General features: G+C 40.8%; 1 protein-coding gene across 5 annotated transcripts in view; it reads right to left on the bottom strand.

Annotated features, from left to right (window-relative positions):
* The window catches only part of LOC121293600 (zinc transporter ZIP11-like), a 647,737-nt gene extending 626,061 nt beyond the window's left edge, over positions 1-21,676 (bottom strand). For 4 of the 5 annotated variants that reach the window (XM_041216686.1, XM_041216687.1, XM_041216690.1 and 1 more), the window contains exons 1-2: positions 21,503-21,666; positions 11,128-11,166 (exon numbers count right to left, since the gene is read on the bottom strand). In XM_041216686.1, coding sequence (XP_041072620.1) covers positions 11,128-11,166; positions 21,503-21,610 — 147 coding nt within the window. In that variant the 5' untranslated portion in view covers positions 21,611-21,666. Of the gene's footprint in view, positions 1-11,127; positions 11,167-21,502 lie in introns of all 5 variants that reach the window. The other variant, XM_041216688.1, reaches the window with a different exon arrangement.
* Between the last annotated feature and the right edge of the window lie 5,927 nt (positions 21,677-27,603).

The following is a 27,603-nucleotide window of genomic DNA, read 5'->3' as shown; positions in this document are numbered from 1 at the left end:
CATTTGGTGCCTCAGGACTGTGAACAGTTTATCACAGCCTGTAAAACAGTACCTGGAACATTAGAATCCACAAGATATGTTATTAGATACCATGAGAACTCAGATTGAATGCAATACGTTGCTAGCTGAGGCTGTGCTGAAAGTCAAGGGGTTGGGGTATCAAGCAACTACAAGCTTCAAGTGAGCTAAGGCAAATGTCAAGCTACAAGAGAAAACAGGTCGAGAGTTATAATAATCAACAAGGCACATCCTGGAAAAAAAGTTTACAAAGAAAGTAATAAAAGGGGGATAGAATTGCAAGGAACATCCATGCTAATAGTAAACATTTTTATAAATATATTAAGAAAAAGAGAGTGGTAAGGGAGAATGTGGGCTGTTACAAACAGGAGGGGGAGGATAATTTAAACAGCACTAATTTCTCCTCATAACCATGTCCATAAACAGGAAGGTGCTTTGATTTGTTTCCCTCTTTATAAGTGGTGGCATATTTCCCAACCCCTCGGTTTTGGTGTGATCCAATTTTCTATTAATAGCCCCACAGCAAACTTGAGATAGGATGAACTCAAAGGGTTAGTTTATTTGCACACACTCAGAAACACAGGAGGAGGATCGTAACACTGTCTCTTTTGCATTCATATAATAAGAGAGGTAGAAAAAATAAACATTTATTGTGCAGAGACCCCAGAGAAAATAAATATTGTTTCACGTGGGTTCTAGAGTCCAGGATCAAAGTCCAATGAGGTAATCTTTCACACAGGTCAGTAAGCTGAAAACCGATGCTGGATAATTCAATTTTCCAGTGCTGTTGACTTCACATGATGGAGATAGGCATGCAGAGATGAAGCAATCTTGAAGGTGATGGTAGAGAATTTCCAGCAGATGCAATGTAGATGGGGCTAGGTGTCAAACCTGGGCCAGAGCTCCTTGTCTGTGAGATGATAAAAATGCTGACTGAGACTTTGCAGTTCAGCAAGGCAATATTACTGGTTCCACAAGCCAGAGGCCTATGTCACATGACTCCCACCTCTCCACACTGTCTTTGACAAAAGATGTGCATCCCTCATCTGGGTCCCCCAAGATTGTGGAATGGCTCAACTATTAAGAATTGAAAGGAAGGTTGTGGGGACCTTTGTTTTAACAGACAAGCAGACGCCTGTTGGCCAGCCTGGATTTTGAAATGAAGATGGCTTTTGTATTGCTCTCTTCGAATTTAGTCTGGGTAGCCCACAGGGGGTTGTTAGTGGCTCCCCAGAGATAACAATGTGTGAATTTCCCCAATATTGCCAAGTAGCTTCTTTTGTTCAGGGGTCACAGACAGACATAGATTCAGCCATTTTAGGTCTTTGTCCAGTTTGAAATTTTTGGAGATAGCAATGAGCATGTGTCTATATATTTGAGGTTTTAGTGAGGATTGGGCATTTGAGTAACAGAACCACATGCTTAGCATGAGAAAGCACCTTCAGGGGAAAAGAACATCAGAGGGATAAAACAGTCAAGGGATTGAAATTAGTGCAGAAGGATATGGGTTCATGCCTCAGATCAGAACTTGAATGCAAAACCTAGGCTGACACTTCAGTGCAATACTGAAAATGTGCTGTATTACCAAAGATGAGATGGCAAAAATGAGACCCTAATTAACTCAAGGGGACATAAACTATAGTGTATCATTATTCAAAGAGTAGGGAGTTCTCCCATTGAAGTGGAGTACTAAGGGTCTCTCACAGTACCTATTCTTATTCATATACAGAAAAGAGCAGCAAGAAATGACTTTACTGAAGAGGATGCTTCCAAGTAGCTACAGTACCTTTAGTGATCAGTTTGCAGTGATCATTAGCTCATGACACTAAATTGCAATTTTCAAAACCAATTGTATTGCAGGATGTACTGAGCCATCCACCATGTTGATATTTTTTAAATTTCCCAGGTGGTGATCTGCCAGTCTGTCTCAGAAACATTCTCAACTGTTACTCCCACAGCTGCCGACTGACACAGATCGTTCACAGCATTTTCGGATTTAAGTCACAGCGAGGGCTTGGCAAAGGTTAAGCGATTACCTTGGAGAGTCATTTCAGCAGTCTCTCAGAACAAATATTGGGATTGCTGGGTCCTTCACAATGGAGAGCCTCAAGATGTTTACACTGACGTCAGCTTGTGCGCAGCTGGCAACTAAAACAACATAATGTTATTATCCAGGAATGCTTGTTCAGAGCTGCTTTGTGAAGTCATAAAGGTGCTTGCTATTCTACTGAAAACAATCTTCAGCTATTTCAAATAAAGAGAGTTTTGACCTTTGAGGTCTACTGTACCATAGATCTTCTGACTTCCACAATGATGTCACTGAGAGTTTACCAAAATTCTTCCTGTAGTTGGCATGGTGATCCATCAGTACACATATGGGTCATTCAGAAACAAATTACTGGATTGGGGTTGATGCAGACACTGCAGGTACTGTAACGGACTGGCACCAACACAGGGTCGCAGGTACATACCCATTGGACATTAAGTGGAATTCAGATTAGAAATGAGTTTAAAGACTATTACTGTTCAACTTTGTAATTAACTTTTAAGACACCAATGGGTATCGGAATTGGTATTGACAGATGCCGATTGCTAAAATGTTGGTACAAGCACAGCCAATAATTGCCTCAAAGTCAAAATGTCAATCACAACAAGAAGCCATTGACCTGGCCATTATATCCCCCAATATTCCAGCTACTGCGCTTGTCTGCTCAAAGTACCAACAACATAGGTGGTACAATCATACCTAAAAGAACCAAAGTCCAAACCAGCAGATGAGCACGCTCACTGAAGGTCAATGTCTTACTTTAAGAATACAATTTTTGCCCTTAAAACATGTAAATTTCTTTCAACGTACAGTTATTTAACAGCCTTCCCTCTGCCATTTGTAAACCAGTAACCCAATCTTTCAGCTCTTGGCTCCAACAGAGAGAAAGAAAAAAGACACGTACTTTCCCATTCATTGCCCCACAACCTTGATTTTGGATTCCACTTAGTCTTTTCTCAGTGGGCACCATTCACTCGCTCTGACTTCTTGACATATAAACAAACAGCCAACAGTCATTGAAATGATATGCACTGAAAGGTGTTGGCCATTCAACCCTGAAAGTTGCTTATGGTAGAGGAGCTGTGTCATACTTTACATAATAAAAAAGAAGCAACGCAGGAGTATTAGGTGGCTCTAAGTTTTTTTTAATTTTGAATCAAGCTGGTGGATTTTGGAAGAGAAAGTTGACCTGCCATTTTCTCACAGTGAGAGCCTTTGCCTCTCGTCACAAGTTACCTGCATTAGAAATTTCACATCTTTGAAATGATAAATGGATGCCAACTTCAATCTCCCTAATTGTCACTCAAAGTTGCTTTTGAAACCAAGCTGCTGGATACGCAAGATGCAGACAGAAGTCTTTAATCTGCAAATTAGCCAGGATGCAGAAACTGGATCCTGGGGGCTAATCAGATTAAACATGACCTAAAGCACTAATTAGATATGGTGACCCATCATATTCGAAGCATCATAAAGCTTTGAACTAGCTTGATTGAAAATACTCATTTAGAGGACTGAACAAAATATATGCTCTCAACACATACCACACAAACTTCCTGATCGTTCCTCCCATCATTCTTTGTTGTTAGCAACCTTCTTAGAAAACAGCATATTCATTGTCATCATGAGCCATGCAATGGGGGGACATCAATCAGATATTCCTGTAATTGTCAGTTTCTCCAGTGTTTTCTAAGGTGACGGTTTGAGTCTGTGATCAAGCAGAAATATAGCCTCATTTTGATGTCACATCAGACTATCGCCATCATCCAGGATTCCTGCAGATCACTGGATTCTTTAAGAAAAGATCAGCTCCAACAAGAGACAACCCAATCACCTTAACAGCACCAAAATTGTTGAAACCCCGCCCTGAACATCCTTGGGTCACCAGTAATAGTTGGTCCAGTCAAACTTCCTATGTCAACGTCACGGCTGCAAGAGCAGAGGCTTGGTACCTCCTTATCCTTCAATCCCTCCCCATCTACAAGGATTTAGTCAGTAGCTTAGGGGGGAATACTCATCATTTCTAGACAGGCGAAACCACAAGTTTTAACACCATCTAGCCGAAAAGCATTTCCACCTGATTGGTGCAAACATCACTGAACTCAATATCTACCCTCGTGACCACCAGATCAGGAGACACTGCAAACCATTTACTAACTTTACTTCAGCATCACTTCCAAGCTCCCACAATCTACCACTGAGGGAGTCAAAAATAACAACACCACAAGAACTGCATCACTTCCAACTTCTCTCCCAACAATTTGAACTCTTGAGTTTTAAAAAGGAACAAGTAATGGACTCTTAAAGAAACGTTTAAAAAAAAAAGGGCATGACCATCCATTGAGGACACCCATCCAGGTTCTGGCTTTACTCCTTCTGGTCTGACTCATCAGTTCACTCTTATCACACAACCAAAGATTCTTACAGTAATACTAATTTCCAGGATTGGAGTTTTCAAATGAAAGAATGATGTTAGGGATATTAAAAGTGGGGTCACAAACAGAAATTCAGATAACGAGCAGAGAATACTTTTACATCCATATTGTGGAGAGCTCTGTACCAATTCATTTGTGGGTTTCATTTCAAAAACAGAATTACCTGGAAAAACTCAGCAGGTCTGGCAGCATCGGCGGAGAAGAAAAGAGTTGACGTTTCGAGTCCTCATGACCCTTCGACAGAACTTGAGAGAACTTCAAGTTCTGTCGAAGGGTCATGAGGACTCGAAACGTCAACTCTTTTCTTCTCCGCCGATGCTGCCAGACCTGCTGAGTTTTTCCAGGTAATTCTGTTTTTGTTTTGGATTTCCAGCATCCGCAGTTTTTTTGTTTTTATCTGTGGGTTTCATTTGTTGTGTGAAAATGAAAATTGACTAGATATTTTTATCTGATGGCTGTGAGGAATGAGTAGTTCTCCTTAAAGAGCAACTTCAGTATTTGGACTGGATAATGTGTACACAGTTCATTATTAGTCCGAAGATACAGAAGGAAGCAAGGGTTGAAGCTGTCAAGGCTTAGGCTACAATCTTCCAATTTTTCTTGGATTTGGGTGTGGTGCCACAGGACTGGAGGATTACATCCTTTTTCAAAAAAAAGGGAAAGATAAACCCAGCAACTACAAGCCACTCAGTCAACATTAGTGCTGGGAACACTTTTAGAGACAATAATCTGGATCAAAATTAATTGGCATTTAGAAAAGTACAGGACTAATACATGAAAGTCAGAATGAATTTGTTGAAGGCAAATAATGTTCGACTAACTTGATTGAGCTCTTTAATAAAGCCATGGAAAGGGGTGATGAGCATAGTCTGGCTGCTGTAATGTGTAATGTTCAAAAGGCATTTCACAAAGCACCACGTAATAGACACAAGTAAAATTAAAGCTCGCGTGATTAAAAGGTCATTGGCAATATGGAGATGAAACTGATTAAAAGAAAGAAAGCAGAGAGTAGTGGTGAACGATTGTTTTTCAGCCTGAAGGAAAGTATACAATGGTGTTCCCAGGGGTCAGTATTATTTATGATACATGTACATATAATATACACACATTAATGACTTGGACTTGGGTACAGAGGGCATTATTTCAAAGTTTGCAGATGATATGAAATATGGAAATGTAATAACCAATGAGGAGAATATTAACAGATTTCAGGTGGGCATAGACTGCTGAAATGGGCAGACTCCAGGCGCATGAAATTTAATACTGAGAAATGTGAAACGATTCATTTTGATAAAGAGAGACAAAGTAAACTAAACGGTACAATTTTAAAGGGGGTGCAGGAAGAGGGAGGCCTGGGAATATATGTACACAAACCTTTAAAAGATGGCAGCTGACAACATATGGGACAGGGTTTTTACCTCACTGGGCGAACACAAAACCAAGCACCGCCCACGATTTCACGCTGGCTGGCCAGTTAACGGCCAGTGTGAAAGGTGCACTCAGAGCCTCAGCACTGCCAGGGTGGGGGTGGGAAGGAGTGCGAGTGCTGAAGTGTGCGCATGCACAGGGGAGTGCGCAACGAAAGCTCCCTGAAGGCACAGAGATGCCTCAGGGAGTTGAAGATTTTTAGCATTAAAAAGGAAGATTTCAAAAATAAGGAAAACATGTCCTCTCATGTGACTCTGTCCCATGAACAGAGACATGTTAAAAGTGAGTTTTAAAAATGTTTATTGCTTTTTTATTCACTGTTCGAAACCTCTTCCCACCCGTGAATGAGGTTTTGTTAAAAATGCAAAGGGTGCCTGGCCTGTTCGCCAGCCCACCAACCAAAAGACTGGACAGGCAACGACAAATTCAATTTAATGAATTGATTAAGAGCCTTAATCAGCCTCTTAACTGGCGGCAGGCACACTGATGGTGGGCACGCACCCACTAAGCAAAATATCGCAAGAGTGCACAACGACATCGGGACGCTCACCCAACGTCGCCGTGCACTACTGCACTCCCATTTGGGTCGGGCACACCCCCACCCACAGGATGAAAAATTCTGCCCATAAATTCAGAGCAGGAGTAGGCCATTAAAAACACATATGGATAGGCATCTATATGTGGACAGATATTTATTTTATATTTATATTCACAACAGTACACTTGCCCTAGAATGAAGTTACTTCAGTCTATATGGCTCATTTGAGGGTGTTGTACACCTTGCATTTTCAGTCTAAAAGGCAGCAGATTTAAACATAGTACTCCAAGCATGCATGGTGAAGGCTTCAGCAGAATCTTTGAAAACCTTTACTCAATTGTTCTGATTATTGGTAGCCCATTTCTGGTTTCTATCACCCTTTTCCTTTCTTTTTGACTGTATCATCGCATTCGCTAAACACTGAAACTGACCAGTCTACTGTTCTTTCCAAACATTTTCAAATAAGAGGGAACAAAGCCAATGATTATATATTGTTTTTAAATTATATATTGTTTTAAATTATATATTGTTTTTAAATTGGAGCCTTTACAATGTCCCCCGACGCCAATAATAATCATCTTATATGCCTGAATCATTCATGGTGATTTTGCACCTTTGGGGAAACGATGAGCAGATAAGCAGATTATTTAAAAACTAAACCAGGGGCTTCTATCACCAAGGACAACTAGGCCACCATACCTTCCCAGCTTGGAAATATATCGCCATTTCTTCATCACCGGGTCTAAACCTGGAACTCCCTAATAGCCCTATGGCACATACATCACTTGGACTGCAGCAATTCAAGAAGGCAGCTCACCACCACCTTCTCAAAGCCAATTAGGAATGGACAATAAATGTAGACCAGCAAAACCCACATTCCATGGGTGAATAAAAATGTTTTCCATCCATTTTTCTGTTTCCACCCATCTGTTTGTATGTTCTTGCAGTATCATTGGATAATCCAAGTTCCTTGCATCAGAATGATTCCACCTCCAACCTACACAAAGGTAAAATGGAAACAGACCCTTCCCAGTTTACATGCAGCTAAACAGAAATAAAATGTTATGATGTCTGGTGACTGTGCTGTTCATATTGTTCTAATTTTCATATTTTTTAAAGCAGGCCTTGCCTGTTTGGGCTATTTGCATGGTTCTGGTGAAGATATTCCAGTGTGTTCTCCGGTAATCAAATGCAGTCATACCTGTGCTTCAAAGGAGGAGGGAAAACAGCTAAAAATAGCATCTTTGACAATCAAGATCTTCTAAGAAGCAATTTTGGGCAATGAGGAGGTAGGAATTGGAGTTACTTCAGTCGGGGTCTTTGCCCCTGTCCATGCCTCCTCTGCAGATGCTGAGAGTGGTTGAAGTGGTGTTTGACCACCCCCCACAAAAAAAAGGTTGAGGCACTTTCCAGCATCCTGGTTCAGCAGTTCTCCCAGATTTCTTGGGTTCGGTAGGTTTAGCTTTAGTTTCCCCGCCTGACTCCGCGGAGCCAGCTGCTGCGTCTTATCCTTCGGCTTTCCTATGTCAGTGGCCGGTACGGCCCAGGTTGGGGCTTGTGCTTCACGCTGCCCGCTGGCTTATCGCCTGGCTCCACGGGGACAGAATTACTCTGAACGGAATCTCACTTTATTTCAAACGAACACCATTACGAAACAAAATCACCAGCAACTTCACTGAAATAAAGGCTGAAAACTTGAGGCACTTTTTGTATTCTTAGCTCTTGTACTGGCACACGGTTCAACAGCTTCATTGTAACCTCCCAGATTACAATGGAATCTTGGGTTTATTACATTCTCAACAGAACAATGACTTCCCATATGGATACACCAGCTACTCTACCATAATTAACTTCGCCACTTTATTATAAAACATGTAACTATAGTGATGAAAACTGCAGGTTTTAGAGCCCGCAATGTGTCACCAATATACAGCATGATAGTCATGTAAAACAGAATCTAAAGTAGAGTTATTCAGTCTGAAAAGCTAAACCAAGTAAAATAGGAGGAGGAGTTTGTCATTCAGCACCTCATACCTGTTCTGTCACCATTGAATGAGATCATGGTTGCTAATGTTGTCAAATTACATTGTTATGGTTTGTTAATTACATTGTTAATGTTAAGAGAAACAGGTGATGCATTTTAATTGAGCACATATAAAAAGGGGATAGCTGGGACACTGGGTTGGGTGGAAAGAGAGCCATGAGACTGAACAAGTCAATGAACTCTCTCAGTAAAGAAAAGCTCAATCTTGGTTCCTGCTTCACCAACTGGCTTGGATCCTTTTTACATTGGCTAATCTGCATCTTACCTCCATCTATTTGTCATCGCTCCATATCCTTTTATGTCCTCGACTAGCAAAAATCTTTAGAACTCCAATTTAAAATTATTAATCAGACTAGCACCTATTACTTTTTGTGAGAGTGTTCAATACCTCAGCAACTCTTTGAGCAAATGTTTTCTAACTTCTCTTCTGAATAGCCTGGCTCTAATTTTAAGGTAATGTTGCCTTGTCCTATACCATCCCCTCCACCACCACCCCTCCAACCCAGCCCAATACATGGGAAAAAGTTTCTCCCTACCTCATCAATTCCTTTCAAAATCCTAAAACCCTCAACCAAATTCCTCTTTAGTCTTCTATAGTCCAGGGAACACAAACCTAGTTTACATAATCGCTCCTTATTATCTAATCCCTGAAGACCTGATCATATTCTAGTGAATCTGTGGTACACCATGTGCCAGCTGTGGCTCAGTTGGTAGACTCTCAACTCTGAATCACATGGTTCTGGGTTCAAGTGCCATTCCAGGGCCTGAGCATGAAAGGTTAAAGCTGACACTCTGGTGCAGTACCGAGGGAGCACTGCACTATCATGGATGCCACCTTTTGGATGAGACCTTATACTGGGGTCCCAACTGCCTGCTCAGATCCCATGGTACCATTCAAAGGAGAGTAGGGGAGTTATCCCCTGTGTCCTGGCCAAAGTCTATCCCTCACCCAACATCACAAAAAAGATTATTTGGTCATTATTAGATTGTTAACCACATTCATAAAAAATGTTGGCAGAACACAGATGTTAGACTGTGATGACAAATGAGAAGTACTTCTTCCAAGGCCAACATATCCTAAGATGCAGTGCTAAGAACAGTTCTCCAGGTGTGGTCCAACTCAGATTCTGTGTAGCTGTAGCAAAGTACATGCATTCAACTATGATCTATTTTATTAGGTCTTCTATTTAGTATTCAAACTTCAGCAGTTTGATCCCATATTCTAATTATTGAAACTATCCTGTTAATTGATCCAGTCAACCACTATTCCTGAAGAAATCCTGTATTCATCTGAATACCCAATTCATAGCAAGAAGCAACAAAAATAATACTGTGCATTTGCAGTACTGCTGCTGTTCAAATGGAACAAAGCTGATCAAAAGCAGACCATTGCCTCAAGGGGAGGAGGTCAACCAAAACCAAATGGTCTGCTTATCTTTAACTGCCTGTTATAAAACCATGTCCAATAACTTAAAGGATCAGACCTTCTCCTTGAAGAACATATCAGAATTTGAACAGCTGTAGTATGGGATTCTGCGAAATACACAGGCTGTTAAAGGATCCCTACCAGCACATTCAGGGAAGGTTAAATGAAGGAAAGATATTGGACAACAGTTAAATTCACACTTTGTTTTTTGAGAAGACAACACAAGCAACAAATTGAATTATAAAATGTTATGGAAATCACACAAACAATGTCAGAACACATACAAAATTTCAAAGCATACTTGATTGTGATATATCTAGAGGGGTGGTGCACTGTCATTTCACATTCACAAGCAGTGCAGGACTCCTCTTCCTATCAGTTTTAATGGTCCATCATGTAATAATCTGGGCAATTTCAAACCTATTCCTGGAAAATCCACAGCATAAAACATCCCACAACTTGGTATTAACTGACATTCAGTCACAAGGGCCTCAACAATAATCAACATAGCAAATGACAACGTTACATAGATTACATAGAATTTATAACAGAAACAAGTCTATGCCATCATTTATGCTCCACATAAAAGTGTTCCCACTCTACATAATTTAATCCCATCAAGATAATCTTCTAATCTTTTATATTTTATCGAGTTTCCACTGATGCAACTGAAGGTGGGACAGTCGGGGAAAAGGAGAGGGAGATTGCTCTGCATTGCCCGCTGCTACACTTAACCGAACATGCTCAGTCTTTGAATTAAATAAATGTTTGCATTTCTCATCAATGACATCCTTCACCTTGATGAGCACAGAAATAAAGCACTCCCTGTTCCCACATCCTGCAATTCCGTTGAGTTTTAATTTGTTTCTGTTGGCATGAGCCCTCACTTCCTGTCGACCCAGACTGTCTTTCCCTCTGATAAGCTGACACTTTTTTTTGTCTGTTTGATAGTGCAGCTCATGATAAATTGCATCTTAACCAGTCTTTGAAAGACGAACATTTCAGCATTGGCTTCTTCAAAGAATGGTTTTTCCAAATATTCCTGTTCTCCCTATCTTGTCCTAACAATTTTATTTTTTAAAAAAAGGATTCAGCAATAAATTGTTACTCACGCAAAAGTTTTCATTTAAAAAACAGGCTTTAATCACATCATTTCTTTCAAGGATATAGTTGAAAGTTTCTTTATATACTCACACCAGCAGCAAAACCAAGACTTCCATCCAGTATTTGTTTCTGTGTGAGACAGAGATGAGAATGAAATTAAAACACTTTTACCAAGAAGAAATAAAGAACTTATTTAGCGCTGTTCATGTGTTCAGGCTGTCACAAAGTGCTTCACTACCATTCAACTACTTTTGAAGTATCATCACTTTGAGTAGCCAAACACAACAGCCAATTTGCACAAACCAAGATTTCAGAAATAGCAATGAGCTAAATGACTAATTCATCTGTTTTGATGGTGTTGGTCGTTTAACATTAACATTCTTGTTTCAAAACCATCAAAACTCACAATGTCCAACAGGTCAGCCTTGAAAATCCAGCAATGTGCAAATATTGATCAGTCACACTCAGAGGAAGTGAGGGCTTGCTAATAGGAATGTCTTTGGCACATAGCATGAAAGAACTATCTGAAAAAATATAGTTTTGTCGTTCATTCACTGGCTCTCCACAAAAAGTTTTCAAAGACATCACAACTCTCCAACATGGCCCACTCATCTTTTGAAGCACCAGAACTCAGTGCTCAATTCAAGCAAAACACAATTGCTTGCACAGTAAGGTAAACAGTAATGTACTGGGACCTTGGTCATCCCCCGTAATGAAGAGGACACTCCAAACACCTGAGATAATGGAAGCTGTGAGATAATAGAAGGATCCTATTTTTATTTTTTTATATATATATATAGTATATGCAAGACCAAGCATTGATGACAAGTACAATGCAGGTAACAATATAACAAACTAAAAGCACTCGGGGCAACCTTGTGTAAGGCTGCGTTCTGAAAACACTCTGACTGATAATTGGATTACAGATGAAAGGTAAAGGCAGTGGAATTTTTGATGTGTTAAAGTTAAATGCTTTGTTTTAAAATGAGTTTGTGCAGAAATATATTGTCAACAAATGGCTTTTACACATGTAAAGCCCTTTCCAAACAAATAATGTTTTGAAAACCACGCCAATTTTCTTCAGCACTTCAAAAACAGACAAGGTTCAGATCATTAAACAATGTTCTTCACAAAGGCATATTTTCAAACAGCAATATTAAAACAGATTTTTTAAAAAGACCACCCTTAAGCATTTCCAGACATGTGCGTGAGTATCACACACCAGTAGTAAGGAAAAAAGAAAGTTATTAGTAAGCCTCTACCCGAAGACCAGGAAAGCTTTCCCAAGGGGAGGTGATGGCATAGTGGTATTATCACTGGAATACTATTCCAGAGACCCAGGGTAATTCTCTGGGGACCAGGGTTCGAATCCCATCATAGAAGATGGTAAAATTTGAATCCAATACAAATCTGAAATTAAAAGTCTGATGACCAATTGTCATAAAAGCCAATTTGGTTCACTAATGTCCTTTAATCACATTATTTTACCTGGTCTGGCCTACATGTGACACTTTTAAGAAGAATGCCCTCTGAACAAGGGCAATTAGGGATGGGCAATAAATGCTGGCCTAGCCAGCGACACCCACAATCCCACAAATGAATTTAAAAAAGGATCATGGGAGCCAGCAATAGCAAGTGAAGAAAAAACGAATGCAGAGAATTTAAAACTTAGTTTTGTTGAGGAATATGGCACAGAAAAAGATGCTCTAACTTAGATGAGGTAGGAAAATAAAAAAAACTACAAAGAGACAGAGTGGAAAGGAGGATACCTGACCCTTTATCCAGCGCCCCAAAATCTGGAAGGACCCAAAAACCAGTTACATTCGAAGCTGGCACCCTGGGTAGCAATTTGAATAAAACCCTTTTATTCTTCATTTTTCATTCCTTATTTTATGTATTCTAAGTACATGCTAGGCCTAGGACCTAAAATCCATAAATTCCCCAAATCCACCACACATTCACTCACAAGCTTCCCAGATACAGGGTCTTGTACCTGTAAATCTGTTTAATCATTTACTTTTAATGGCTAAATATTAGAATAGGAAAGCTGCACCAGATATCTCAGCAACTTCATTAAAACAACCTGCTTTCATACAGTTTCTCCAACATAGTAAAATATAATAAGATGCTTTACAGGATAGCAATTAGAGAGTGAAAAAAAAAGTGACAGTGGGCCAAAGGGGGCGGTATTAGGTAACCAAATGCTTGGGGAAGGGGTGTCTTAAAAGGAGAGAGGGCTGAAGAATCAAGAGTTTAAGGAAGGAAACGCCAAGGCTTCGGGCCTAGGCAGCTAAAGGCGCAACCATCAAGGATGAGGCGAAAGAAATCAAGGGTTACAGTAAAATTCATCATTACCATGAATCGGCAAAGCTTACTGGCTCTGGAGAAGATGGCCATTTCTCTAGACTTACCAGTATTCCAAGCTCTAAGAAGAAGTCATAGTCTTAAGTTTAGATAACGTTTTGGCTTGTTTATTGCTGCTAAGACCCATGAAGAGCAGAACAAGAGAAATCACAGCTAATAACTGATTATGCTAATTCTCACCGTGGGTTGAATACACAATTCTCGTCAAATTGAATCTAATTGAACGACAGCCAACTTCAAACAGCTGGAATGCAGGTTTAAAGTACCAAAGGATAGGATTATTTCATTCAAATTATTTTTGTTCCATTTATGATTTTATTGCAGTCATCTACTTACACTGCATTACATCAGGCACTTGTTAAAAGTGTCAATTTGAATTATGTGGATTTGGCAAGGTGCACAGATGTATGGAATCAAAAATGTTGAAAAGAAAACTTTATTAGATGTGTTGCCTACATCCCTGTCGACAGTTTATCAATCAACAAAGGAGTACAGGTTTACCGACTCTTTAGTAAATGGCACTCATTACACTGCAAAATTCACAATATCAAGGGCCAAATCCCAGCAATTTGCTGCATCGTTAAGAGAAAATATTGACAGTTAAAGTTTGTACAACTGTTGTGGGTGTGGTTGAGGAGGAGATGCAACTCACATGCAGAAGCAGTTAGTAACTGGCTTCTATGCACAGAATAGATTGCAGCCTTGAAGCCGGCCCTTGGCGTCAGTAATTTGCAAAGTTACAATTTCACACAGAGTTCTTTGGTCACATTTAGTGCTAATCACAGTTGACAGAACATTCCATTCCCTTCAAAAGCAATAAACATATTATTATATCCCAATAAACCTCCAAGGGAACATTAGGGAAAATGGTAGGTCGGTCAATCAGCCCTGGAGCCTGCTTCACCATTCAATTAAATTGCATCTCATCGGTGCCCCTATTCACAGGGTTTTGTTTCCATGCCCCTCAACGCCCTTCCTTGATCAAAAAGATTACCAATCTCAGTCTTGAAAGCTGTCACTGCATCCACAGCTTTTTGGCAGATAAAGTTCCAGATTTCATCTACCCTATGTCTGAACAAGTACTTCCTAATTTCAACTCCTGAGTGACCTCCTTCCAATTTAAGATTAATTCTTGATTTCTTCAACAGAGGAAATGGTTTCTCTGGATCTACACCATCAAAATATTTTAATACTTAAACACTTTAATAGATCGCCCTTCAATCTGAAACACTCAAAACCATAGAAACTACATTTATGCACCCTGTCCTCATTGTTTAACCCTGTAAATCTGGTGAATCTGGGCTGCACGCTCTTCCAAAGCCAATATACCCTTTCCTGAGATACAGTGCCCACAACTGAATGTAATTCTGTGGATGGGAGCCTATCAAAGCTCTTATCTAACTAAAGGATAGCTTCCTCCCTTTTGTATTCCAGTTTTGTTTGCCTTTTGTACCTGTCTACTAGCTTTTAATGATTGGAAGCACTTGGGCTGCCAAATCTCTCTGCTCCTGTGCAGTTTCTAGTTTCTCACCATTCAGAAAATATGCTGATTTATCTTTCTTGGGTCCAAAGTGGATGACCTCAGTTTATGCACATTTAACTCAACTGGCCCTAGTTTTGTTCACTCACTCAATGCCTTGGTCCCTTTGCAACTTTCTGCTCACGACTTACTGTGGTAATTTCACAATCTGTAATCCATTACTGGGACATTCTATGCACAAGAGAACTACAGTGTGTCTTTTTCAGCACTGCAAGGATTTAACAAACAGCAGGACACATTATTATGTACCACATGGACAAAGATTAAAGCCCAAGAACAATTCTGAAAATTGTATAACAGAACAGGCCAGAGACAGTGATGTAATCGCTGGACCTCAAACATTGATGCAAACTGCAACTCTTTCTTCCAGTATGTGACGTCAAGTGTCAAATAGCATGTAGAATATAAGTGGGACTGTACAATTAGCAAACAAAATTTCTAATAAACGAAACAGCTTATCTGTTTAAACACTTAATTACTGCTTACTCTTTATGAAATCTGACATTGATCTCCCAGCTCACAGGAAAACACAAAAATCTGGCCTGCCAAAGAAATAACCATTCCCTGAGACCTATCAACAGGCGAAAGATTAAAACACATTGTTGTAGAATCAGAATGGTTAGAGCACAGGAGACTATTTGGCCCATCATGTCCATACTGGCTCTCTAGAAGAGCAACTCAGTTACCACGTCCCCATCCTTTTCCCAGTAGCCAGTAATTTTATTTCCCTTCAGATAATTACCCAATTTTGAATTGGGTAATAATTACCCTTGGCTTTTGAAAGCCATGATTGAATCTGTCTAACACTACACTCTCAAGCAGCGCATTTCAGATCTTAAGCACTTGCTGTGTAAGAAAATACATTTGATTGTTTGACCATTCACCTTAAATTGTCCCCTCAGTTCTGGACCCTTCTGCCAATGGAAAGAGTTTCTCATCTGCCCTGTCTAGATGCCCCATGAGTTTGAACATTTCTATCAAATCTGCTGTCAATCTTCTCTTCTTGAAGGAGAACAGCTCCAGCTTCCCCAATCCATATCACTGAAGTCCCTCATCCCTGAAGCCATTCTCATAAATCTTCTCTGCAGTTTCCTGTTGTGATATCACTTTAAGAGGGAATATGCTAATGAGCCAGGACATAAACCATGTGAAGTCTTCATATCCTTCCTAAGGTGCGGTGCCCAGAATTGGATATGGTACTCCAGTTGAGGTAGAACCTGTGTTTGATAAAGGTTCACCATGACTTCCTTGCTTTTGGACCCAAAGTCCAGGATCCCGTATGTTTTTAACCACTTACTCAATCTGCCTTACAACCTTCAACAAGTTGTGCACATATACCCTCCAGTCCCTCTGCTCTTGCACCCCCTTTAAAATTGTATCCTTTATTTTGAATTGCCTGTCCTCGTTCTTCCTAGCAAAAATGTATTACTTCACACTTCTCTGCATTAAATTCCATGTGTCCACCCATTCCACCAGCCTGTCTATGTCTTAATGAAGTTTATCACTATCCTCCTCATGGTTCACAATGCTTCCAAGTTTTGCGACATCTGCAAATATTGAAATTGTGTCCTGTACCCCCAGGTCCAGATCATTAATACAGATCAAGAAAAGCAGTGGTCCTAACACCAACACCTGGGTAACCCCTCAGTATAACTTGCTCCAGATCAAAAAACAACTGTTCATCAGCACATCCTCAGATAATATCACCACCTTCAACACCCCTTTGTCCTTTTGTCTATGACATCTTTTGGCTATCTCCACCTATCACTGGCCCTCTATCCAGCTCTACCTGTCCCACCGACCTCTTAAATCAGCTTATATTTCACCTCTTTTCTACTTTTCCTTAGTTCAGTTGAAGAGTCACACGGACTCGAAACATTAACTGTGTTCCTCTCCGCAGATGCTGCCAGATCTGCTGAGTTTTTCTAGGTATTTTTATTTTTGTTTTCGTTCACCAATACTGTTTCCTGTCACTCAGCCAACTTTGTATCCATGCTGCCACTGTCCCTTGTATCTTATGGGATTTGACATTGCTGACAAACCTGTTATGTGGCACTTTATCAACATCTTTTAGAAGTCCTTGAACATAATTACACCATTATGTAAACATAATGTACACATTATGGCTCAGAACAATGCATTGATCTAATTTTACATCTTAATTCATTAATGACCTTGTAATACATACGATTTTTGCTGTAAAATCAACAGTGCATATCCAACTACTGTAAGGAGAATATTTTTTTCTAATATTAATGTGCAATACTGAAGCAGACTTGTGAGGGCTGTGTGCGTGTGCATGACTAATTTAATTAAACTGAAGACAGTCAGACTGCAAGGTTTAAATCATCAAAGGAAATAGGTGTAAAAGCAGGCATTTTCAAATGGAAATAGATGAGCTAACATTTGCATTTGTAGATAAGTTGAGAGGTTGTTTGAGTTACAAAGGGGAATTAGAAGGTGACAAGGAAAATGTTTGCATCTTGCTGGAGTTCATAGATAAAACAGTAGTGGGGTTACTGACCCAAAAGCAAAGACAAGATGGAAACATGAAAGATCTTATATTTGGATGAGTTTGAATTTTAAAGAAAGCTTAAAACAATGGATTTATCGATAAGAAAGAAAGAAAACATATTTAAGGAAAGATTGAAAGCTGCAAGGGAGCGGCCATGGGAGCTGTTGAAAGGTGGTCTGTGCAAAGACAGACTTGAGAAAAAGCAGACTCTAGCCACCCTGGAGAAGTGTGTGCCTGTTCCAGGGAGTTTTTTTTAAAGTCTTGGAATTCCTTTGTCAAGTGAGAGGAAGAGAGAAGCTGTGAAATAACTTCCTAAGAGCGACAGTGGGTGCCTTTTGGTAATATTGCCGGATGTTTTATAGATTAAGAATCTATTTGGACTGTTGCCTGGGAAAGGGTGCTTATTTGGGAGTCTAGCTAAGTAGAAATCTTTTGGGAAATGTTGTAAGTCTAAATATAACTGTGTAACAGTAATCGAGTGTATTTAAGTTTTCTTTTCTTTTGTTAATAAATGTTTTAATTTAATCTTTAAAATCTCTAAAGGTGGTAGTGGACTCTTTACTTCTGACTTCAGTGTACATATCTTGTCATAATAAAAATACAAATTGCAAATCATTGTGATAGCTTGGCCAAGTTTCTCTTTGGGATTTGGCCAGGCCAGCAATTACCACCTGCCATATCATAGCACAACAAATGCTAGTATTACTTGGTAGATCCCTGGATTGCTCCATGACATTTCTGCCACACTTGGCTCTTTTCCCTGAAGCCATGACGTTAGTCTGTATATTGACCTCTGAATTCTTGACGTATATCCAATGTGGGCATGTGTGGAACCATTTTAAATGGTGCAAAGGTACATCCTCTCCTGTGGCCATTTGTACAGTTGAGTAAGTTGCTTTTTGGCCTCTACCTTTGGTATCTTTGCAAAGGTCTTAACTCTCTCCTTTCCTGAGCATTTTCTATGGTATGGCCCATCTTTGCTCCCTCAAATCAACAGGTGCAGATTAAGCATTAAATGGTATGCAACTGATTCGCCACAAATCTCCACATCTGGCTAAACCACATCAAGCACTGTCAGATTTCATGATCCTCTGCTGTTCATAGCTTTTCACCATTTAAGGAGTATTTACATTTATTCTTTTCGGGATGACCACTGACTTATCTGTGTTGAAATCTATCTGCCACAGTTTTGTCCATTCATTTGATCTATCAATTTTATGCTCCCGTCTATACTAACTACTACGCCACCTAATTTCATGTCATTGGCAAACTTGGATAAACAGCTCTCTATTGTATTATCTAAGTCAGCAAAATAAATATATGGTGAACAATTGAGGCCCCAGCACATATCCTTGCAATTCCATTAGTTACTTCCTTCCAACTTGAGTACGTGCCATTATCCTGTTCTCTGCCTTTTACAGGCCAGCCAAACCAAAAATCAGGCTTTCAGATCCATGGACGAGTTTAACAGCAGTCCCTTCTGTAGAATCTTTCAGAATGCCTTTGTAAGTCCATATAAAAGTTACATCCACACAAATTCCACTATCCACTATTTTAGCTACTTCCTCAAAAACTTCAATTAGATTTGTGATATAAAACCTACTTCTAAAAAGTCCATTTTGGCTCTCTCTAATCAACTCAAATTTCTCCATGGCTTTTGTCTATCATCTGCTGAAATCTTCATCTGTGCCTTTGTCACCTCCAGACTCAATTATTCCGTGTGCTTCTGACCAGTTTCCACACAAATCTCAATGCCAGATCCTAATCCACACAAAGTCCCACCAATCTATTGTCCCTGTGCCTGTTGTCCTACATTAGGTCCCAATCAACCGATGCCTCAAATTTAAAATTTCCATTCTTATGTTCAATTCCCTCAAGGCCTCACCCCTCCCTTTCTCAGCTACAGCCCTTAAATGGATGTATATCTGTATTCATCCCATTCTTGCCTCTTACATAACCCCCAATCCCTTCTATTTTCAGTCATCTGCGCTAAAGAAAAAAACTTTTTATGAATTAGTTCATGGGGTGTCAATGTTGTCAGTAAAGCCAATACTTGTTGCTCAATCCTCAGCCACCAAGTGGCTTGCGAGGTCACTTCTGAAGGGATTGAAGAGTCAACCACATTGCCGTGGGTCTGGGGCCCCATAGAGCACATCAGGCAAGAGAAAGGAACACTTGCATTTGTCTAGCACCTTTTACATAGTCTCAAAGTCCTTTGGAAGTGTAGTCACTGTTGTAATTGTGGAAACGTGGCAGCCAATTTGTACACGGCAAACCCCTACAAACAGCAACATGATAGTGACTAAATCATCTTTTTTTTTCTGATGTTGATCAAGGGACAAATATCAGCCAAGACACCAGGGATAATTCCCCTGGTCTTCATTGAAATAGTGCCATGGGATCTTTTACATCTATCTGGGAGGGCGGGTGGGCCTTGGTTTAACGCCTCAGCATACAACACTGCAGCACTCCCTCAGTAGCGCAATGAAGTGTCAACCTAGATTTTTGTGCTCAAGTCCTTGAGTAGAGCTTGAGACCCACAATATTCTGACCGAGAGGACAGAGGGCCATCAACTAAGCCACAGCTGACGCATTGGAGCAGTCAGCACATTCCTTTCCCAAAAGGACATTAGTGAACCAGGTGGGCTTTTGTAACAATCCAATCATTTCATGGCTGCTATTACTGATACCAACTTTTTATTTCAGATGTAATTAACTAACTTTGTACTTCCCAGTCGCCATGGCAAAATTTGAACACATTTCCAGATTAGACATCCTGGCTTCTGGATTAACAACCCAGTAATGCAGCCACTATGTGACCATCCCATTTGCACTTGCATTTATGTAACCCTTTTTATGACCTAGCAACGTCCCAAAGTATCTGAGCCAAAGTAAGCCTTCTGAAGTATGGTCGTTGCTGTAATGTCAGAAAATGTAGCCGACACTTTGCCTACAACAAGGTGGCACAAACAGGAATATGAGAATTCTAATGGCCCTAAACTCTAGAATCCAGTTCATAAACTTTTTACTTTTTTTATGTCAATTTTGCCTGATTTCACTTCAGTCACACACCTTGGGGAGGCCTTCTACAATAAAAGGTACTATACGAATGCAAGTTGTTGTTGGTGTGGATATCTCTGACACATCCTGCAACAGGCAGAAGTGGACATTTGCATTACTCTAAGTGGCCTGTCAGACGTCAGTATCATTAAGAGCTGTCCAGGCTTACAGTCATGGAGCTATTACAGCACAGGAGGAGGCAATTTGAGTCCAGGCCAGCTCTCTGTAGTGCAATCCAGTCAGTCCCATTCCCCCACTCTATCTCCATAGCCCTGCAAGTTTATTTCCCTCAAGTGCCCATCCAGTTTCCTTTTGAAATTATTGATCATCTCAACTTCAACAAAATGTCTATTTTTTCAGCAACACACAGGTTTCAGATCATTACCACCTTTAACAGTCAACCCGCTAAATGGAAACTGAATGAAAATCTACACAAGGTAAATTAATCAGAAAGGATAAGGATAAGTGACAGGCCTGAAGATTAATAAATGCAAGAATTACAGGAAGGTGTCGGTTTGCAGGAAGGGTTGGGCAATCAATGTGGCATTGCAAAATATTGTAACTACACCATGACACAACACAAAAGGTCAGCAGGAAAGATTGGGATGAGAATCATTGAAAGGCACCAGGAATGCTACGTACTGGGGGGAGAAACGGTGTAATGGGCATCTTACAGTAAATCTGACGTTCCTCCTTCATCAGCATTTCATTGAGGAAGTTATTTTAATTGATTTGCAAAGTTCAACAATTATTTTGTCGACCTTCCTTCTGCCTTGCAATATGATCCTAAATTGAACGTTCCACTTCATTGTCATAAATACTGCATAAAAGGCTGGGATTTGCCCAGGTTATTCATGCCTTTGATTTAAGATTTTACTTTCAGAAATCAATTTAAGTTGATGAAAAGCCTGCCCTGAGACAGCCTGGGGACTGGTCTCACTGCACTGCAATGGATTGCATTCAAAGCCCGGTCCACAAATACCGACCTGGCCGTGCGAGAAGATGAAAACCAGCGCAGCTCCAGCAGCGGTGAGCCCCCAGGTGAAGAAGGTGCCCAGGAGGCTCTGAAGAACCGGGCTCCAGCCCTCGATCATTGTCCCCTGAAACCCGCAGCAGCCACTGCTCCCATTCACTTCCTCATCCACTTGCACACGTGTCTCTCGGGCAAAACACAAGCGCCGCCTCCGCCGCGCTGGTTGGCTGGGCCGCCTCCGCCCTCGCCCAATGGGGAGGCGGGGTTGGGGAAGCCCTGCCGGCTGATTGGCTGCGCCGCCCGTCAGTCAGAGCGCTGCCTCCCCTCTCGCGCGGAGCCGGAGGTTTCCAAAGGCAGAATCCAAGTCCTGTTGCTTTTTGCAGCCCAGTGGAAGTCAGCAAGTGGGGACCTTAGTTCCGTGTTGATCTGCAACTTTAAAAGAAAGGAATATGCATTAATTAAAAAAAACGGAGTAAAACCAATTCGTTGTCGCCAAGCACCATTCATTTTTTTTCATTTTGCAGATAAACACTTAATGCTGCTGCAAAAATTATTTAATTGACGCTAAGCTTCCTGCTTGTACTGTCGCTGGTATCATCCTACGGTGCTATCACATTAATAAATTAGTCTAATCATCGCATCATGCATTTTGGAAGTCAACAATAAATATCCCAACAGCATTTGACTAAATGCATAAATATTTTAAATACCGCAGGCAGTTGAATATATAATCCAACATTAATTGAATCACAGGGAATTTGCATCACAAAGCACGAGGTAAATTATTCCGCTGTTATTTGCATAATTTGTTAAATTACAGACTTGAATACTCCCAGTTCCCCCGACTGGTTTGAGCTCTAAATATGATTTAATAAATTGTGACTCGTTTTGAATCTGGCTCCATGACGTTTTTCCAACTATCAGCTAGAAACTGGAATGTTGTAAATGTATTCGCGTTCCATCTGGATTTGATCCAATGCTCTGGCAAAGTTACTTGTCAGTCAACTGCTTCCAAGTCTTTCAAAATGGTTGAAATGACTCTGTGCTCTATGGGCTGTTCCCAGGGGGACACACCGAGACAAACATCAACTGTAGCTGGAGGATCATCAACTCAGTGAAAGACGCTCTTTGGTCTGCCCGAAACTTATTGGTCTTCCAGCACAAAGAGTTGTCCCCGACCGAGTGTTGCAGACTGGCACATTCCAAAGTCCAGGACTACGTGCTGAGGGACGCACTAAAGCTTGGGGCAGCCGCCGCAAAGGCGCAATGGGGAAAGGTCGCTGTCTAAGACCTTTCTGCCACAGTGCACCGAGGGGCTGGGAAATGTTGAGAGCCCTCGGGCTGTACAGCTCAAAATGAATGTATGTATTGAATACTAATTGTATTATAATTGTATTGAAGCACCTCAGAGTGCAACATGATGTATGTTGATAACTCCTGGTTGTCTGAATTGACCATATTGAAATGATTGTAATATTCATTGATTGTATTGATGCGCCTTGTGATACATGTGTAAAAGTTGAATCTGACTGCACTAATGTGACGGTGATTTTGAAATGGTTTGGAATGTTCTTCCAGATATTTTTGAATAAAATATATTTTTCAAAAAAAAAGAAATGACTCAATCCCTTTTATCTCCCCTCTTTCCCCAGAAAAAAAACCTTCACTTTCTCCCATATCTGCCATCTTCGCTTCATGTCCAAAGAAAGCAGACTGTGGACAGTCTGTGGACTTTTGCTGACAACAATAAACACTTGCATTTATATAGCATCTTCAGCGTACAAGACCAGCCCGAGGTAATTCACAAAAGTGTAATCACCATCAGACAAAACAAAAGGATGCTGAGCCAAAAAAGCAGATAGGAGGAGAGGGATGCAGTACAGTGTTGAGGTTTAGGGAGGGAATTCCAGAGCTTAAGGCCAAAGTAGCTGGAGGTGTGGCTGCTAATAGTGGAGTGAAAGGAGGGTGGGTGCATAAAATGCCAGAATTGAGAGGATGAAGAGATCTCAGAGGGTTTGAAAAGCAAAATACTGTGGATGTTGTTGGGCTAGAGTCAGTTACAGAGATAGGGAGGAATGAGTAGAGAATAGGATAAAGGCAGCTGAGCTTCCAGTGAGTTGAAGTTTATAAGCGAATTATAATGGATAAAGGTTTCAGCAGCAAAGGATTGAAGTAGGGACAGAAGTGAGCGATTTTACTGATGTGGAAGTAACCAGTCTGTCTGATGGGGGAGATGTGTGGTTGGATGTCAGCATGTAGAGGGAGGGGGTGGGGTGGGAGCTGCTGGTGAGAGCATGCCAGAAATATTATTCTCTCTATTGAGGGTTTCTCAGTTTTTCATTTTTATCTTTGGTGCACAGTGGGTTTACCCTGCATCTCCAGAATCAGGCTAGAGCAGAGAAAGTGCTGGAAAGTTTCACTCTTCTCTGCCAAAACTCTCTACTAATCAAAAATCATTTTGCTCCGCAGAGCTGTCCCTAGGCTTATCTTCTCCATTACCAACTGCCTTCTTAATCCCCTCTTTCCTGGCCCCTCCAGCCTCACATCCTCCAATACTTTATCGTCATTATGATTGTGACCATCTTCTCAGTTTTCTCTGAAGTTTCCAACCTTCCCCTTCCTCAGAAAACCAAACTACCCCCAAAGCTCCCCTGCCTACCCTCAAGCTGACCCCACATCTCTCGTTTCTCTTTTATTTCCTCTCATGCCTTGCTAAGCTCTCTTTCTTCATGAGACCATCACCATTTCGTAGCCTTTATCCCATTCCCACTAAAACTGATGACAATTCAGCCACTTCCCCTTCTGTCTGCCATGTTAGCGTCCATTGTAAATGCTTCCTTCTTCTCAGGTCCCATCCCCCACCTTTCCCCTTTCCCTCAAAAAACTATCCTCCACCCACCAGTCCTTGTAAACCGCCAGCTCATCTCCAAAAATGTTTTTTCTCTCCAAGGCCTTTGATTGGATTGCTGCCTCCCAAATCCGTGTCCAAATTTGCTATGACTCCATGTTTGAATCTCTGCAACCAGGTTTCTGGGTTTGTCAAGGTATTGAAATGACCCTGATCAAAAGCACAAATTAAACTCTTTGTGACAGTGACTATGATGCATTATTGCACCTTGTCCTCTTCAATGCCTCTGCAGTCCTTTACGTGAGCCAACCCAATCATCCTCCTCCAATGGCTCTCCTCCTTTCTCCACCTCAGTTGAACTTCTCTCACTTGCTTTTATTTTTTTCCCCTAGCTGATAATAGGCAAATTCTTTCCAGAAATCACATCTCCTTCTACTTCCACACCATTACCTCCAGAACCTTCCATGGGTTGAGCCCTGGCCCCATCCCCTTCCTCATATAAATGTTGCCCTTTGGCAAAATCTGCAGTTATTCTACATGAACTTTGACAACATCTGCTCCCACACCCTCCATTGGCAAGCTGTAATTTCCCAGAGATTGTCTTTTCATTCACTGGGCTCAGCCAGTATTTACTACCCATCTTGTTCAGAAGACATTTAAGAATCAACCCACCTTGCTGTGAGTCTAGAGTCACATGTAGACCAGATAAGGATTGCAGGTTTCTCCCCATTAGTTAGGGAATTAGTGAACCAGATAGGTTTTTACAACAGTTGTTTAGTTTTCATTTATTGAATTTAAATTTCACCATCTGCCATGGCAGGATTCGAACCCAGATCTACAGAGCATTCCCTGGGTCTCTGGAATATTAGTCCAGTGACAACGCCACTATGCCAACACCTCCCCTTATCCTGTTCAGAGCTTCTGACTACCTATCTTCTCAAGTACAAAGACCACCTACTTCCAGCTATACAACATCATATGCCAATGCTCCCCAAACTATCTATTCCTTTCGCTCCAGCCAGATAAGCAGTTCCCAGCATTCCTTTGCCCATGATTGACAGCCATGCCTTAAGCCACCCAGGCCCCATGACCTGCAATCCCTCGCTTAGGTCTGTAAATCTCCTTTAAGACTGAGCGTAAAACTACATTGTGACCGAGTTTTAGCTACTCCCATCTAATACTCTTTCTTTGGCTCAGTGCCATTTGTTTCTGATTACACCTCTGAAGTGCATTGAGACATTTTTCTACATTAAAGGCACTAAATAAACACAAGTTATTGTTGTAGCAGAAGACATCTTTGCTTGGCATGTTTTTCCCCAGCTCCTTCAGATCACACAGATGGGACCTTGAACTAGATGTATATGGAATCAAAGACTTGGTGTGATATTAAACAGAAAAACTGCAGCTGCTGGAAATCTGAAATGCAAGCAGAATGTTCTGGAAGCACTCGCCAACGTCTGTCATCAACTTTTCAAAATTTTTTCATGGGATGTGGACATCATTGGCAATGCCAGTATTTATTGCCCAAGCATATTTGCCCTTCAGAAGGTGTCAGGAACAGATAAGTTACTGTGTCAAGGGTCTGCTTAAAAATCCCTCCTTCATTTTGTGAATTTCCATTAGCTCAAGGGTTATCATTACAAGACAGAATTATTGCAAAATCCAACTGGTTAAAAACTATGCACTGCACACAGATGATACATCACGACATACATTGGACAGGGAGTTAATATAGATACAACAGTAACTGATTTGCATTTGGCCAATATTGTGAAAAAATAATCAGGAATATTAGCATCTCTGAAGGACATTGGGATTTTTTTTCTACATTAAAGGCACTAAATAAATACAAATTATTGTTGTAGAAAAAACCTTTGCTTGGCATTTATCTCCCCAGCTCCTTTGGATCACTCACATCTCATATGAGATCATTAACTAACTGTAGAAGGAATCAAAAATTTGGCATGATATCAACGTAAAACAGAAAACCTGCAGCTGCAGAATAATTCAAATGTGCAGATAAAATGTGGATGATGTAAGGTGTAAGTGAGAGACTACTCACAAAATGCTTTCTGCAGAATGTGCATTTATGGACATATACATAGCTTCAGTTCACTCCAGCAGAAAGTTGTTGCCTATACAGATCTGTGCAGTTTGGACAATGGGAATCTTTACAATGTGAAACTAGCATCAGGAGTAGAAAGGAAGAATTCATATTTATTTGGTGCTTTTCATGTCCTCAGGTCAAGGCGTCTGATATCATTTTCCAACCTATGTAGAATTTTTGAAAGGTGGTCACTTGTAATGTTAGCAAAAGTTAACAGGCCCACTACCTGGAGCTCAATTGCAGTGCCTCTGCAGATAACACATAAATTTAGATTATGCTAAGGATTGAGGCTTTAGTTATGAGACAAGACTCCTCAGAACTGGGGCTCATTTTATTAGAACAGAGAAGATTATGGAAAGATCTGGTAGATATGTACTCAATTCTGAAATGTTATGAAATAAACAGGGAGAAAACCAGAGGGCCTAAGTCCACAGCATTATTCTTTATTATTTCATGAGATGCGTGTGTCACTAGCAAGGCCAGCATTTGTTGTCCATCCCTTTTTTGCCCATGAACTGAGTGGCTTGCTAAGCCATTTCAGAGGGCAGTTAAGAGTCAATGACATTACACATAGGCCAGATTGGGTAAGGACAGCAGATTTCCTTCCCTAAAGGACAGTCACAAGCCTAGAGAAGTATGGAAAGAACAGTGTTGAAGTGGAAATTGGGAAAGCTGAAGAGAGGATATGGAAAAATATTGACAGGTAAAATCAGAGAAAATCCTAAGATGTTTTACCAATACCTTAAGAGCAATAGAATAACTAAGGAAAAGGTAGGGCCTATCAGAGATGTACATGGTAACTTGCGGGCTGATGCAGAAGATGTGGGCAAGGCTATCAATGAGTACTTTGTCTCTGTCTTCACTAAGGGGAGGGATGATGCAGACATTCTAGTTAAATAGGAGGAGTGTGAAACATTAGATACAATAAGCAGTGTGAGACAGGGAGTACTGGAGGGTTTGGCATCCTTGAAGCTGGATAAACCATCAGGACCAGATGGATTGTATGCCAGGCTGTTGGAGGAAGCCACAGAGGAAATAACGGATGCTGTGTGGATCATTTTCCAATCCTCACTTGATACAGGCGAGATCACAGAGGATTGGAGGTCTGTGAACTATTCTTTAAAAAGGGTGCAGAGGTTAGGCCAGAAAATTACAGGCC

Source organism: Carcharodon carcharias, chromosome 22 (genome assembly GCF_017639515.1).
Source record: "Carcharodon carcharias isolate sCarCar2 chromosome 22, sCarCar2.pri, whole genome shotgun sequence".
NCBI classification, from domain to species: Eukaryota; Metazoa; Chordata; class Chondrichthyes; order Lamniformes; family Lamnidae; genus Carcharodon; species Carcharodon carcharias.
The sequence above is the reverse complement of the archived record's forward strand: the minus strand, read 5'-3'. Positions and strand labels throughout refer to the sequence as shown.